Below are 17,640 nucleotides of genomic sequence, written 5' to 3'. Positions count from 1 at the left end.
ATATCACATAGTTCATATTTGGCAAGTGTCTTACTTATAGTGAGTACAAGAAATCTATCAGTTTGGGTCTATTTCTCAAAATATTAAATGGATCTCATCAGGTTAATTATTACAAATGCAAATCAAGCTCTTTGTCATTAAAGTGAGCATGCATAATAAATTAGCTACAGGGCCATTCCATGTCATGAAAGTCACAAATCAGAGTGAAATTTCACACTTGATTTCAATCTCCAGTTCAGTACAAGTCTGTAGTTAAGTCAGAAGCCTATAGTTCCTGAACTTTGAAAACCCACAATAAATTCTGTCACCACTGCGAAACATTAATGCTTCCCATTGCGAATTATAGCGCCCTCAACATTTGTCACGCAAGTCACGCAGAGAAATGAAAAATTTCAACTTTTTGGAGGAAATCAATAAATCCTGTCAAGTATTGAGTGAAATTTGGTAATTTGCCTATTATATCTGATAGCAACACATTGAGGAATAACTTCAAGGTAAAATTTAATTGATATGCATTTTATACCGATATTCATATGCAAATTAGCAACGTCACGTAAGTCACGAAAAACTGTCACGTAAGTCACACGTGTGAAGCTGCTCAGTTTCCTCTCACAGTTTTCAAAGATACAAAGTAACACAGGCGAAGGACATGTTTACAAGTTCAGTACATTGAGATTGGGAAGGGGAGGGGTCAATCACATGTAAAAATGTGGATAGAAAGGGCACATGTCAGTTCATTGTACACTAGCTCATCACACAGTTGTTGCTGGAAGAATTTTAATTGGTGGTGCAAAATTAATGTAAGTTTAAAAATAAACTGTGCAGTCACATTGTGCATGAACCTCTGCCTTTATGGGTGCTTTTAATAATGTTGTCATTTTGCTTTAAATGAATACAATTACAGAGTAAGTTCTAGAAGTTCAGTTGTACATAAAAAGTCCTATAGACTAGTTCTGCGAAATATCTTAACTAAAGTGCTACAGACTTACTGTAGCTACAGTAAGTAGATTCTTAATTAGCCGTAAAATCACTGCAACTGCCCATATCATCAGGTTCATTACACAAATGTAACCTACATATTCTCGTATCATGCATTTTTTTGCCAATTCCACGGAGGAAACATTTGAAAATACCTGTATATTCATTGCAATGGAAGGAAATGACACAATTTTGCAAGCTTCATCGGTAAGGCCGAAAGGAAGATACTATTAAAGAGAAGGAACCTAAGAAAGGCTAGCCACGAAAGTGCAAGTAGGCCTAGGCCTAACGGTCGTAAACAAAACAGAGAGATTTTGATTGGCGCATGAGATGTCGCGCAGGGCTTACAAATTTTGGTTGAAGTTTGTAGAATCTATGGACTCGTTAATGCTGTTGATTTCGAACCTTTGATTCCGAGGACTTTCAAGCAATAGATGTGTGTACTTAATCTCTATTCAAAAAACAATGCCAATACAGATGATAACTAATGGTGATAATAGGCCTACCTGACAGCATCATTAGTGCAGATAAATTCTAAGCAGTTGGCTCGTTTTTTGTGATGATGTAAAGTAGATTGATTTTTTGCTTTTTCTTGTGACATCCCACGGACCACAAAAAAAAATCTCTGGTGGGCAGCATATGGCCCGCGGGCCGTAGGTTGCCCACCCCTGACTTAGACTAAACTGAAAATGACTATAGCAGTCTGACATCTCAGTTGTTGCAGAACTTGCAATTACACAGAATCCTTGATTCATGAAATTACTCTGATTAACATTCAGTAGCAAATAATCACTTCATGGAAGCAGAGTCACTAAATGAGGAAGCGGGATTGGATGTTACATTTGTAAAATATTCTTGAAAGGTAAAACCTGATTTTATTCATCACCCTTGCCTTTTTGAAACTTACTACTTTTATTTACAGGTTGTCCAGCTGAATTTCCAAGTACAGTAAGGTATAGAAACAGCAGTACTCTTCTGTTCCCAACATTTTGTAGTGTTCTGAGCACCTTAGGCAACTCTGGATAAGTCGGTAAAATTAACTCTAGAAGCATTTCATAACTGGTCATATGACTTGCTGCACTGACTTTTAAAGCAGAAAGTGCCAGAGTGGAATTTACCTAGACTTGTTGTCTGTGGTACTACTGACACACCTTATTGGAGAGTTATATGGAAGTGACATTGTGAATGTCTACACAGTTGGTCAACTATTGCTACCTGCAAGGTTGATATGGTCTTGAAGGAGATCTATACAAAATGTTCAGCAAGCATTTATCAATTATATCTACAGTGGCGAAAACATGACTGTGCAGTATGATACTTCATATTAACTTTTTTTGTTTTTTGCTTTCAGCTATCCCGGATGAAATTTCTTTTGATTGCTTTGTTTCTCCTGATGTCACTTGTCCTGCACAAGGTGTGAATCCTACTTCAGAGCTGATATGTACTTGTGCAGCTAAAGGGGTGCATCCAGGTACACTATCCTTGGATATTTCTGGTGCTGATAATGTGCAGCAAGATAGCCCAGTAGCAAATGATGGCCTCTTTGACCTTAGCTTGACAGCAACAGTACCAGTTACTGACTCTGCGATAGAAGTTACCTGCAGTGTTAATGGATACAGCACCACGGAACCAATACCACCAAACCTCATCACTAAAACATTAATGATATGTAAGTTGATTACATTATATACCAATGGACAGGCATTGACAAATAGGCTAGCCAACTCACCATTGGCTTTAGCAACAGGGTTGTAGCTACAGTATAGTTGATGGCACTGAGTAGGCCCAGGCTTCTGATATATCTGCCACCCACCTCTTATAGTTTGTAGTGTACCAGTTTTAATATCAAGCACTAGCCATGATGCCCTACAGTCAAATACACACAGATATGAACATGCAAGAGTTAATGAGCCATACCTGTACCTAATGAAAATCTCAAGCTGATATTGTTAGCCAGAAATTGTGGGCTTGTGGTTTGATGATTCCAGCAGACAATAATATGGGCTATCCATGTGCTCTCTTAATTTCACCCTTAGCATTAAAATGTAGCTTTCTTCTTTCGTAAAGTATGATTTCAATTAAAGCTAAATGAAGCTGCAAATGGTTGAATACATGGACAACTTACAACACTATGAAGTAGGCTACAAAATATATTTTCTGATGATTTGATTGGCTTACAGTCCACAACATGCAATCAAATGTTCAACAAAACTCTGCATGCACTTAACTCAAAGCTCTCCAGATACAGTACTGTAATTTGTACTTTTGTATTCAATATTGGATTTTGAAAGCTGTGTCCGCAAGAAGCAACTTGTTAGAAACCTTGGTGCATATTTTGACCAGACCATGTCACTTGATAATCACGTTACTAATCTCTGTCGTTCTGCAAATTGGCAACTTAGGAAAATCAGTTTGATGAGGAATTACCTCGATAATAAGACTTGCGAGATACTGGTCCATGTGTTTGTGACATCAAAGCTTGATTTTCTAAATTCACTTTTATTTGGCCTTCCTGATTCGACCATCAAGAAACTCCAAAAGAACCAAAACACCACTGCCCGTATTGTGAAAAGGAAAGGAAGAAAGTGCCGCACCACCCCACTTCTGAAGGAACTTCATTGGCTCCCTATCAGCAGGGTCTTAGCTAGCAATGCGTCTCGCCGTCTTTGAGACGGCTAGATCGAAATGAAAGACGGCCGAATTTGAGTGGGACGGCTTTTGAGACGCCAATAAATGGCTCTGTAACTATTAGTTATTTGTATGTACTGTGCATTCAACGGGCGCCGCACGTTTAAAATGATGACACAACACTGTGAAATAATCACTGAAAAAACCCTGACAGTCGATCCTTTCGTTATAACAGCTTGGAATACAGTCCAGTCAACAACACAATATAAAAACCTACACTCAATAGCCAACCACCTAGCTAGCCAAAAAACAAATCGTTTCGTCACATGATCATTTTCGCACACCCGTGTAGTTGTATTTATTCTTTCCAAGCTAGGTGTTGTGTATCACGGTACTGTGGAAAGAGTGAGCTAATATTGACAGCTCCTGCGATGTTTTCCTTATATACCTGAAAAGGCAGGAGGGAAAAGTTTTGCGTCATAGTAACGACCATGCAGTCTGTCTAGTTTCAAAATGGCGCAAAATTTCCGATTAATTTATATTAATGTGATATTGTGCGGGTTCGAGAAATCATTTGTCAAGGCAATACAATAGGATGTATGCAACACAAGCCATCTTGCTTCGCAATTAGTATGAATATCAACCCTTTTTTCATTACGGTCGCATTGGCGATGACCATTCTCGGCTGGGGATGATAATTTCTGGAAAAATTAACGATAGTCGCCAGACCTAGAATACTGTGGCGATCGGTTTTTGCAACTGAAAATTTCACCAATACTTTACAAAAATAACGAAGGTACCCGCCCGACGCGGTACTACCCGGTTCCTAATTTATTACCCGAATCCTACGCAAAGTGTGATTTTTTTTTGCAAACCGATGGTTAGGCAGATTTCCCATTGACCAAGTTAGTGTGGTGTAAGGCTACCATGTGGTCGAAGATAACAGCAATAACAAAAGTATTCCATTGATATCTTATAACTGCGTCACAATTTCAGGTAATAAACAGACGGCTAGGCTAGATTACCCCCATTGACTTAGTGTGATGTTAGGCAACCATGTGGTCGAAGTTGTCGAACGTAACAGCAATAATGAAAGTATTCCATGGATATCTTATAACTGCGTCACAAATTCAGCGAAGAAACAGATGGTTAGGCTTAGCTAGATTTCCATTGACTTAGTGTGGTGTTAGGCTACCATGTGGAAGAAATGATTGATTCAATCATTTATTTCATAGAAGGAGAGGTTGACAAGGAATTTTACGAGATGTTTATGGGTTATAGACGGGATAACAAAACAATAATCAGCACAAGTGGCTTTTTTCTAATCGTTTATTCCAAATGTGATCAAATTGCGCGAATCGCGCAATCTAGTGGCTAATGCGAACCCTGGGCCTGCATATAAGATAGTAGTACTAGTAGTAACTGTTTAAGAGCTAAATTGGATATTTATATGGTCTGATCCAATAGACGTGGAGAGCAAGCATAATCAGCGGCGGCAGTGTGAGCTAGTAGTAATGTTAATTATATGAAGTACAGTAATTAACAAGTTAATGAAAGAAAAAAAGCAAATAGAAATTATTGAGGAAGGTTTTATACCTTATCTTACACCTACATATTTGAACATGAAAACAAAAAGATATTTTTCACCGTACCCATTTTGTTAGAAAATAATATACCTATTATTTTAAAATCAAAATGTACTACGAGCCACTGACATCAGTACTAACTACTAGCTTCAAACGTTAGTAGTCAGTACCGTGACAGTAGTGCTACTCGATGTTGAGCCTAGGCCTTTTTTTTTGTACTAATATTTAGCATATCGAAGTGGCGATCACATTTTCATTCTGGGCCACCAGAATTTGGAAAAAAAATATAGATATAGTCGCCACAGAATTTCCTCCTGGTGACCGCATTCAATGGGGAATGAAAAAGGGTTGAGTATGATTGTTACCATGGTAATATATGAAGACATGAGCTTTTTACGTGGATTTCCTTGATTTCTTTTCAACCTCCGAAATTTACATCTCTCAATTTCCGTTAATTTCTAACAACAGCGTTACTGTATCATTTGATCTGTCATTCGCATGTTTTTCATTACCGAATCGATGCATATCCAATCTGCAGAGGGACAAAAACTATTATCCTAACACACTGTAGCATACGCAAACTGGAGCTTATACCGCAAATTTTTCTCTGGATTTTCATAACGTTCCCAACATTATTGCAACGATATTTTCATAAATTTCCCATGATTTTCACAATTTTTAGTATAGTCAGTTGGGGTAAAAAAAAACAAGGGGGTAGTTTGGGGTAAAAAAAAACAACCCCTTTTTATAGAAGGGGAATATTTAGCCAAAGTTCCAATTTATTTTGGGTGATAGTCCTATATGTCTAGTTTATTATTATATAATTTCTGGAACTCTGTCACTTCGCTGCCAATCACCGCTTCATCGAATCAAGCGAATGCTAAAATAGCGAAATTTGAAGTTTGTACCACATATCCGAAACTTTCTCCTGCATACCCAGCTTATATGATGTGGAGATTATTCCAGCAGTTTCAGCATAGCAGTTAGTGATATTACACTCCCCCATGGTAGAATTACTCCAACTTCATTCACCCTTCATGGGGGGGCCTTGTTTTTTTTTTACCCCCAAAAAATGATGCGAATGCGGTAAAAAAAAACAAGTACTTTCCAGCTCCAATGTACTCCCTATTTTGCCCGAATGGATAAACTTTTCCATAACGTTGATTTTAGAGGTTAGGCAAATAGTTTTCATGTCTGTCATGTGTCAGCAATGTTAAATAATTGGGCAGAAGTAACTGAAATTGGCTCAACTCTAATGTTTCTACTATATTACACCACGTTTGTGTAGCATCATATACACACTGTATAGTATGAATATGGCTGAGCATGACATATGACACGAGCCATCCATAATTACGAATTGAGACAATTTCACAATTTTTTCCCTTTTTCATGTGAAGGTAGTAGCTCATACTTAGATGTAATTATATGCAAACATGATTTTAAGATACATTCATGAAGAAAATAGCTGTTTTCTAGCATAGTTTTTTTTTAACCCGGCATTGTTTTTTTTAACCCCGAATTAAGCAAATTTTGGGGGTAAAAAAAAACATTTTTCGCAAAAAACAACACTTTCCATTTACAATAAAGTTATTTTTGTTAGATTCTCTTTAAAAGAATCCCACTCCACACACTTGAACATTGGAACCGAAACAATACCTCTTACTCATCAATTTTTATTGCAAACTTTAGGTAAATTGTTTTTTTTTACCCCACTTGACTATATCATTAGAGATGTGACAATTGAGGAGAAGTGTAGTGCTGTAGCTGCTGAATATTATTCCAGATTAAAACAGACCATTGTGTACATTTTATGAACAGTAACATTTTAAGTATGGGTCGCCATGATTGAAAGAATCAAGTAGGGTGAAAACGACAGGCTAGGCATGTGGCTTCAGTGTGCATATTTTGGCGTGAAACTTTGCTTTTGAGTGTTTTAATCCATTTAAAAATCTTTATAAAATAGGCACCAAAATGTTGTCTTTAAACCTCGAATTTCTCAGAGCTTCTGGGGGCTTGGACCCCTGTACCCCAACCGGGGCGTTGCCCATGGACCCTACCACAGGCCCTAAGGCATGCCCATGGACCCCACCTATAACTGTGTCGCGCTGCAAGCTGACTGACGCCAACGGCGTTAGTATAGTATCACCTACAAAGTTCAGTGATTTTTTTTTACCCCAGGCTCATCCCTGTATGGATGACATTAACAGAATATAGGCATATACTGTACTTATTAGATACACAGTAGGCTATATATAATTGTAATATATCAATTACTATAAGCTGTTTTCATGGTACACTTTTGCACCTAGTGTTTTATAGCACTTTTTATGTTTGAATTCCCCCCAAAAATCATGATGGCTTAGGTGTTTTCACAGCTTTCTAAGCATACTTTTAACCCTAATTGTGTCAAATAAACCATTGATAGGGGCTGGGCTGGGACCCCACCCGTTATAGGGTCATTCCATGTCAAATCAACCAGTGGTCCCCAGGTGACCCTCTCAGATTTAGATGAAACTTCATCAGAATGATTGAGTATGTCCCAAATGAACACACACAAAAAATTAAAATCATACTCCATGTCGTTTCCGAGATATGGCCCGTTGAAATTTGGTCGTTGTGGCCATTTTGCTCGTTTGCGATTCGCAAAAAGTGACTTTTGTGATATTTTCCGACTTTGAAAGCTCATAATTCAGTCTTTGTACCAGGTAGAGAGCTCAAATTTGGTATTCTATCTTACTTCTGGCCAAAATTCATGAATCTGCACTCAATTTAACTGTATCTCCTTTATTTTTCTGGTTATGATCACCCAAAGTAGGCACTTTATTCTGTCAAAAATGTTTTTTGTGATTTTTAAGGTCACCCTGTGCCCACATGAGGGGTCACATGAATCCTATATTCCTTGGGTATTATCTATGGTTGCATGTCTATACCCATAAGCAATAATAAGCCCACCAATGCATTAATTAAGAAATGGCATGTGCCCAAAGTTGGCTCCAGCCAGAAAAAGGTCAAAAAGACCCCGCCCTTCTTGACCCCGGTTGACCCCGCGATCAATTGAAACATTTATTGAAATTTACACCAGTTAAAAATATATATTATATCTACCTGTACATCAAATTTCAGCTTTGGCACTCAACTCCTTCATGGTATGGTGGAAATTTGAATATGAGACGTTTTTCGCACATTTTTTAACAACTCCGTACACTAAATTAATATCATACAGTGTATTTCAAGTTTGAAGCTTGTGTAAAGTATTTTTTGCAGTTGGAAAAAAGATTGTTTTTATTATTATTTTTAGAAATGGGTTGATGATGCATGTATTCCACTGCAATAAACAATCACTTCAGTTAACCCTCCAATAGGCTGGTCCCTCATACCTGTAGTGCCTCAAAATCTCCCAAAACACACGACACAATTTGGAGCCTTATATACACTTAGTATACAGTACTGTTGTAGAGTTTCACTTGAAACATGGGTTGAACCACACAATACAAGTTATATCTGCCAGTACTTAAAAGAATAGTCCAGGTCAAAATTTCTTTGGATGTTTTAAAGAGGAATATAATCCAAGCATTCTGGTGAAATTTGCATTCAATTCCTATGTATCTTTTTTGAGATATTGACAGTTGAAGTTGCCACCTTTGGTACTAAAAGTGAACTAGGAGCAAACAGGTTTGACGTCATTGTTGCACTATGATAAGTAAAGTTATTTTCTTATTTTCTAAAGTTTTTTCTTTAAAATTTATGTCTAATTTTATACTCCACAATTGGATGCATCCATAATGTTAATGTACCATAGGTATTGGTATTTTATAATCTTCACATCCCCTTTAGACAAACTAGTAACCCTATCCAATCAAGGTCAAATCAATAGACTGAAAAATACAGAAAAAAGAAAACATTATTTGTCAGTGTGCAACTGTGACATCACACCTGTTTGCTCAAGTTCTCTTTGGTAGAATATCAGATAACTTCAACTGTCAATATCTCAAAAACGGTACATAGGAATTGAATGCAAATTTCCCCAGAATGCTTAGATTATGTTCATTTTTAACATATACAGTATTTCATATTAATCGCATACAGTTCCCCCAATCCACTAGTTTGAACTCAACCAATCAGAGATGCAGGTTTAGTTTTGAGCCGTTGCTAAATAAAGATTCAAAAACGTCGAGTTGGTAACTTGGTACAACCAGCAAGCTGGTACTCTTACAACTCCCTGGTTCAACTGCCATACACAAATCAAGCATGGTGTTGTAGTACATATCAATCAATGAGGTTCGTAGCTTTTAAATATTCATATTATGGGAGTGGTTTATTGGGATCCCAACGGAAAATATCTTTGAGAAATACAAAGTTAAAAGTTGTAAAGTTTTCGACTTTTATGCCACCATATGAAGTAAGATTTAAATAGATAATCTAGTTATGTATGTTGTTATGGCATCGAGGAATCAGTGAGGTTGAAAAAAAACCATAGAAAAGGATGCAAAATGCTGCTTTAACCTAACCCAGTCCCCCTTTTTTTCCCCTCATGCTATACAAACACTGGTAAATCATTTGTATAAACCTTTTGAACAATATCACCTGTGTGTCACATGTAGACACTACATTCTAGAACAATACTACCAGTGTGTCACGTGCAGACACCACCATAAACTATAGCAGGAATATCATCTCATCACATTTTTATACCCATTGATGTTGGAAAGATTGAGAAGTGGCGACTCTCCAATGACCAACCTCTGCAAAATTGTGCCCATTAGAGACCGTGCAGACGAGAGAGAATCCATTTCTGCTAATATTCAACCTCAGGCTGACACGAAAGAGTACCAACCAGGCGTTACATCGCTGGAATGTACGACAATGAGTGGTACATTGGTATATAGTGGAAATTTCAGAGGAAGAAAATGATGTCTCTGTGAAGTTAATGAAACGAACCAAGAACTCCAATGCACTTCCTTGGCCACAAAACACCCACAATAATTGTTGGATACCATTCTAAACTATTATTTGTGTCATCAGTGCTCCAGAGTTACAGGGACATGGAGGCCGCCAGTACACTCTCCCTCATGAATTAGACTTAAAAGACCATTCCAGCCAAACTGCAAGCATTCATCAAGTAAACAAATTAAAGTGTGCTAACTTGTATATCAAGCCACACTGCAAGCATTCATCAAGTAAAAGGAATTAAAGTGTGCTAAACTTGTTTACTTGTATATCCATGTGTGGTAAGAAAATTGTAAGGACATTGAAGCATTTCAATGACATTCCTTATGATCCCAGGACTGGCCTCTTGAGAGTTGTGACAGTATATAAGTAATTTAAATGTGCGTGAATCATTAATGATGTGATTAAATGTCATTAATTTGACCTAAAACAATTTGTTATGTTACATTTTGATTCAGCTGACTGAAACGAGGATCCAATGATCATATCACTCATGATTATACTATGATTACATGACAAATATATAAGCTTGAGATTAAAAAATGTGCGAAAAACGTCTCATATTCAAATTGCCACCATACCATGAAGGAGTTGAGTGCCAAAGCTGAAATTTGATGTACAGGTAGATATAATATATATATTTAACTGGTATAATTTCAATAAATGTTTCAATTGATCCCGGGGTCAAGAAGGGCGGGGTCTTTTTGACCTTTTTCTGGCTGGAGCCAACTTTGGGCCCATGCCATTTCTTAATTAATGCATTGGTGGGCTTATAATTGCTTATGGGTATAGACATGCAACCATAGATAATACCCAAGGAATATAGGATTCATATGACCTCTCATGTGGGCACAGGGTGACCTTAAAAATCACAAAAACATTTTTGACAGAACAAAGTGCCTACTTTGGGTGATCATAACCAGAAAAATAAAGGAGATACAGTTAAATTGAGTGCAGATTCATGAATTTTGGCCAGAAGTAAGATAGAATACCAAATTTGAGCTCTCTACCTGGTACAAAGACTGAATTATGAGCTTTCAAAGTCGGAAAATATCACAAAAGTCACTTTTTGCGAATCGCAAACGAGCAAAATGGCCACAACGACCAAATTTCAACGGGCCATATCTCGAAAACGACATGGAGTATGATTTTAATTTTTTGTGTGTGTTCATTTGGGACATACTCCATTATTCTGATGAAGTTTCATCTAAATCTGAGAGGGTCACCTGGGAACTTTTCAGAAAATTGGTTGATTTGAGGCGGAATGACCCTATAGGCTTCGCGCTCGCGCAGGCGCCTTCGGCGCCAGATGGATAGTCTCCTGAGCACTCAGTAACAGATGAGACATCCTATTTCAAATTTCTGGCTAAGACCCTGCCTATCAGCTATAGAATCCAGTATAAAATACTTCTTCTCACCTTCTGTGCTCATCATCTTGAACGGCCTGTGTACCTGTCACAACTTCTCTTGCCATATACTCCAACTCGCACACTTCGTTCCTCCAACAAACTGTCTGTTCCAAAACCACGATTGAAAAACTATGGTAACAGAAGCTTCCAATACTCTGGGTCTTATCTCTGGAACAAGTTACCAGATCACATTCGAACATGCTATAAACTTTCTACTTTCAAAAGTCTACTTAAGACCCATTTTTTCACTTGTTCTTTTGTAAATTAATTTACTTTCTTTGTAAAGCGCTTTGAGCAGTAACTTTTGTTTACTGATTTGGCGCTATATAAGTCTCATTTATGATTATTATTATTATAAATGTTTGCGTGCGCTCAGAAAAACCTGTGTCCCTTTTTGAGGTGTTTATTCCATACGAGCAGCAGAGGTAAACACATTATCTGACTTGGTTAAAGAGATTGATGAAATGGTACATATTTTAATACTGAAACAGATTTTCACAAGATGACAATAAGCCTCCTACCTCTTAGTACTGGTGATGATATTTAGATTTACTGCCCGAGATGCAGGATTTTAACTAAAACAAGTTTACATAAGTTTATCACAATAGGCCTAAGTGAAGAATCCATCATAGCAATAAACCTAGTGAAAAGCACTGGCGATACATATCTGATTACTACTGTACAGTACTGTTTTCACTAAGCTGCTGTAAAATATCAGAAAAAAAAGTCAACGTTTGCTATGATTATCTGCCATTTTCTATAATTATTTTCAAATTTTTCAACAACTGTGGTTAATACACGATTCATATACACGTCAACATAATCGCATATTTCATGGTCCAAGAGATGACTGAAAAAGCTTCTGCTAATTCCAGACGATACTGACAGCCTACTACATGTCAAAGGAATACACTGATTTTTCTCTCCAACAACAAATCAATATTTTTTTTCTCTTTTCTAAATAGAAAATAAAGGCTTTTGTTGGTGTGAGAAATAAATCAGGGCAAAGATAATAGCATTGAAACACTTACCATGTTTATGTGGAAAATCCACAGCTGAAATAAGAAAACTAATCCACTGCAGCAATAAAATGAATTTTAGATCAAACACCAGCAGTTTATTGCATAAGAGGTGTCATTAAAATTCCATTCATACTCCAGGACAATTGGTATGTTACTTGTACCTTAACCTACTTGCTACAGTCCCCCTATAGTTGTAACTTACCCCTCTTCCTATCTTCATATTTCTATGCATATTTATATGAAGTTTTTTAGAACTACAAATTCCTGCCTTGGATGAGTTAGCTAATGAGTGTACAACTGCACGGTATACCATTTTCTTTTCCACTAATGCTTTTCCCACAGCTGTGTTAATATCCAAATAGGCTGCCCTCGTTATCTAGGTCCAGTGTGAACTGTAAAGCTAACATTGTTTAGCTACCCTATTCCTACCCCCCTCACACCAACAAATAGGAAACTCTTTTAACTTCAAATATGTAGCTTGGATGAACCTCATAGTTGGTATGTGGATCCAACAAAAACATTATTGTTTGTAGTAGATGTCAGAGCTCATTTGAGGTGAAAGTCTGAAAACTTTGTAAACTATTCTTCCACAGCAAAGCTTGAGGAATTTGATCCTAATCTGGAACTAATGTTTTCTGTAAGGTCAAAGGTGATTTGTGGTCAGCAGAGTCAGTCAAAAAATTTTTAAACTGGATGACTCAAAAAGCAAAGCTTTTAGTGAACTTCATACATGTGTTTAAATGGTTGTATGTTATCTACAGTACCTACCTTAATGGCAATGAATCACAAAACCTCTTGGCTTTCTTGTTTTAATAAGTCTCCATCAATAAGAAATCATTCCCCCCAACTCCCCCCCCATTCCCCATAGCCTTTTGTTAGTAGAGTAACTGAGACACAGTTGTAGTTTCATTGCACTAATTTGTATTTTCAACACCCTAATTCTTGAAATGGCTTTATATACTATTTCATGCACACTCACTGGCTCCTTCAGCAAAAGTATTTTGACCATTGTCACCAACTATGGGCTTGGTAAGTTATTTGGTAGAACACACACAATTTGAAACTCAAGCCCTGTTTTAGCCAAACATTTCTCTGCTCTTTTCACATTTGTTTCTGATTCCAACTATAATATATGTATTTTGTTTTGACAGCTCCACCAACATGTGCCCTGGATATTTCATTTGACCAGGGCTGCAAAGCAGCTACCTTAAACTGCTCTTGTTCTGCTATCCCAACTGATGGAGAATCCACCTCAGACCCTGGAATGGTGTTCAGCTATTTCAATGGAACTGGTCATATTATAGCGGGTAATGCAACTAACCCATACCAAATCAATGACATAGAAGCTGGTGTAAACCTGACATATAGCTGCAGAGGGTGCAATGGACTTAACTATGGAGCTAGCTCATATGACACAGAAAGTAAAGTTTGCACAATAAGTAAGTATGACATATATTATCTAGTGTTGTGAATGCAATCCCTATTTCACATTTGTGCCATTCTTGGTTATGTGTGTGACCTAAAATGTGGACTTTTCTGGTTTATTCCCTTGTAACTTCTTTCTGAGAAGGAACAGTATTCTGTCTTGTGGTACTTTAAAGTACACTAACTAGGTGACCCTTGTCTAAGACATTAAGGTCCATTAACCTCACTTTCTTTGTTTAGTAACTGAGGTCAGGAAGAGGTCAGTTACATGTGTGACATAATTTGAACTGGCTCTCAGAAAACATCTTTTAAAAATGTCTCAGTTCCTAGCTGGCTGAGGACTTCTCATACAGAACCACTACCTTTTAATATTGTCGATCTAACAGCATCAATGACTAATCTGTCCAACATTTGTAAAATATCAATTTCTTTCAAAAATCTGTTTACGATTGTGACATTAGTTAGTCAAGTGTGTGACATTCTGTATGACCATGTTGTAGTGCGTGTGAGATCTGTTCCTGGAATAATAATTATTACTAATTATTTTTACACTTGAGCTTGACCATGCAAAAGATAACATTCAGCATAAAATATTGTACTGATGAAACCTAACATTTGAGCTCTATGGAATGCAATATTTGCAGTTATCACATACATTTTGATTGGTTTAATAATGCAGTTTTCGCGATGATCATTTCATAAACTATTTAGAGAGCGTAGCATGTTGCACCCCATGAATGCAGTTAAGCCTGTTTATCCCTTCAGAGGTGAGAAGTCCATTGTATATAATAATGAGGCATGGTCAACCGTTAAACCAGGGTTGTCCAACCTTTTGCAGAGGAGGGCCACGTGGAATGATTATGATGAAGGAGGGGGCCGCATGAACCCTACGCTCGATTTTTCGATTTTTTGCCCGAAGCACAAGGCAACAAAATGTGAGCACTGCGCGCGGAGCGCACTGATTTATTTTCCTTCCTGATGAAACAGAGGAATAAAGTCCAGCCTCCCCCCCCTCCACTGAGAGTGTCACACAAACTGACCTGTATGCAGTTTTTTTGGACCCAGAAGGTTTGAATGATTGATTATATAGCTTCAAATTGTTATCAATAAATCTGCTCACTAAAATTTTGCACCGTAGAGCATCTCTGGCGGGCCGGACGCAACCCTGCGGCGGGCCGGACTGTGGCCCGCGGGCCGTAGGTTGGACAACCCTGCGTTAAACAGTTCCTAAACATGCTTTTAAAATTGGGGGATAAATTGTCAATACATTGATTATTTTTAAATCTCAAAAAGAACCTGTAAAATGAGTATGACTGGCTGAAAAAAACAGTGACTATATCAGTGTAAACAGTGCGAGAATTATAGTTAAGTATGTTCGTAAATATAGTTAACAGGCTAGATGCTATTGACAACAGACGCTTAATTTTGCAAATGCAGCAAAAATAGATAGCTAGCAGTACATGTTGATCTGTTTAGCTAAATTTTCAACATTCGTCCAAGACAAGTTTTTTGCATTTCGGATGGCCAAATTCTTCTCCAGGTCATCAAGTGGTTAAAGTTCACAAAAGGAAAATTTGACATATAATGCCAAAATGTATCATCCCTAAGCGTACATCCTACAAAAGAAGTGTGTCAGTGCTATATTTATGAAGTTACTGTAGTTAAGTTGAGCAGTAATGTTGTCACTCATTTAAATTTTACAGGGCTTAAATACTGTACATTGCCAGATGTACCGATATATTATGGAGATTTGTACCCAAATAGTCAGCAGATATATACCAATGATTTAATTAGCTGTCTGCAAATACATACCTGTATCACAGTACTCATATGAACAGAAGACCCTTTGCGGAACTTTCGATCACTGAGCACTATATTATTTTCAATGTTTAAACAACTGATTAGACTATCATATAGGTTATTTGTGCACAATTAATAAAATTAAGATATTTTATCACATTTTTGTCATGAACATGGAAATGATATTGGTAGCAGCCGTAATATTTTCTCAAGACCTTGGCTTCAATAAACACAAAACTCCTATTTCTGGTTAATTCTATCAGTTTGCACAGTGTTTCTATGACTCGTTTTATAATGTTACATCAGATCTGGTCTTTTTGCCTAGCTGTAAATTGTTGTGTATTCAATTCGCCTGTTGTTGGGCAGATAGCACTTGTTTCTGCCATGTGCTTCAGTTGGGGAGTTTCCATGCCTACTTTAATGTGTGCTGCCAGCATGGCTGAAATTAAGATTTTGGAGTTTGAGGAGCCACTATCTGTGAAAATGGCTTGTTACAAGTATTGAAAAGGTAACTTTAGGTATCCCTTTCATAGAAAAGTTGTTAGAAGTATTACCAAAAACTGTTTTTTTTTCAAGTCAGTCTCATGTTGCATAGAATGGCCCTCATACAGTCAGGAAATTGATAGAAAATCTGAATTAAAACTGACTGACAATTCATGAAGAAATGTATCAGAATAAGACCTTCATATTAAGTTTTCAGGGGCTAAAAGGGTATTCTGGTGACAGACTTAAGTAAAACATAAATAGTCCACGCTTTTAGTTGCAAACTCCATCACACGATCTGTTCCTAAAGTTCTCTAGATAGAGTGGATTGAGTGCAAACTATACTGTATGTTCACTGGCTCAACCTTTCTTTCTTCTGGGGATCAGAGTACTGTGGTTTGTGAAGTCATGATTTCAAAAGCTATACCCTACAGTATTGTCATTTTCTTGTTGATTGATATCCTTGATATATGATACATTTGAAAGAGTGCACTGACTAGATGTGCTCAGCTTTGTTGGTTTTGGTTCCCATCTCTTGAACATTAATCAGTGGGTGGGGCTTACCATACAATTTTCAGAATGTCAATATCTCCGCAACATTATGTCCGATTTAGTTTAAACTTGGTACAGTGATGTAAATACATACTGTTTGTACATGTTCTATGCAACAATAATTAAACCTTCATTTCTTGGGACCAATTGGGCCCCAACAAATTCTGGGCACATTTTTGGGCCAGGTGGGCCAAATTTTATTCCTACCTCAAATTCATGTTGGGACAGATATTATTCAGTCAGTTTGCTTGAGCCAAAGTTTGCTGGAACCATTTAGGCACAAATCTTCTTGGACCCAATTTTTGGGGAGGGCCTTAACATGAATTTCTTAAAATGTCAATATCTCTTCAACCATATACTGTATTTAGTTCATACTTGGTATGGTGATGTAAATATATAGTAAGTAGGGCCATTCTCTGGAAAATGAAACTGGCATAAAAAAACTAAACTGTTCATCAAGACCAAATGTTATATTTTTTGTTTTAGAGGGATACCTCAAGTTTTCTGTTTCATATTTTTTTCATTGAAATTACAACCATAACATTACATAAATTTGCATCATTGTAAGTTTTAGCCAAAATTTGTAGTTTTTAACTGTAAATTTGTTTTTTCTACATGAGTATCTAGAAATAATATATTTCAGCTATCAACTATCACATGGAGACAGATATACATGGGTTAATTTATTTCATTCCTAAAGCAGAGGTTCCTTCCTGATCTTCAATTCTTCGTTAATAATGGGTGCTAATTAGCATAATTTTTCAAATAACGCAAAAGTTTTCATAAAAAGTAACTGATATGCCTTAT

The 17,640-nt window shown here is 37.1% G+C and overlaps 1 protein-coding gene across 11 annotated transcripts in view; it reads left to right on the top strand.

The window, feature by feature from the left end:
• LOC139977550 (uncharacterized) overlaps window positions 1-17,640 on the top strand; it is a 185,141-nt gene that overhangs the window by 118,489 nt on the left and 49,012 nt on the right. For all 11 annotated transcript variants that reach the window (XM_071986934.1, XM_071986944.1, XM_071986943.1 and 8 more), the window contains 2 exons: window positions 2,330-2,647; window positions 13,725-14,012. In XM_071986934.1, the coding sequence (XP_071843035.1) occupies window positions 2,330-2,647; window positions 13,725-14,012 (606 nt within the window). The remainder of the gene's footprint in view (window positions 1-2,329; window positions 2,648-13,724; window positions 14,013-17,640) is intronic.

This window comes from Apostichopus japonicus, chromosome 12 (genome assembly GCF_037975245.1).
Source record: "Apostichopus japonicus isolate 1M-3 chromosome 12, ASM3797524v1, whole genome shotgun sequence".
Classification (NCBI taxonomy): Eukaryota; Metazoa; Echinodermata; class Holothuroidea; order Aspidochirotida; family Stichopodidae; genus Apostichopus; species Apostichopus japonicus.
The sequence above is the reverse complement of the archived record's forward strand: the minus strand, read 5'-3'. Positions and strand labels throughout refer to the sequence as shown.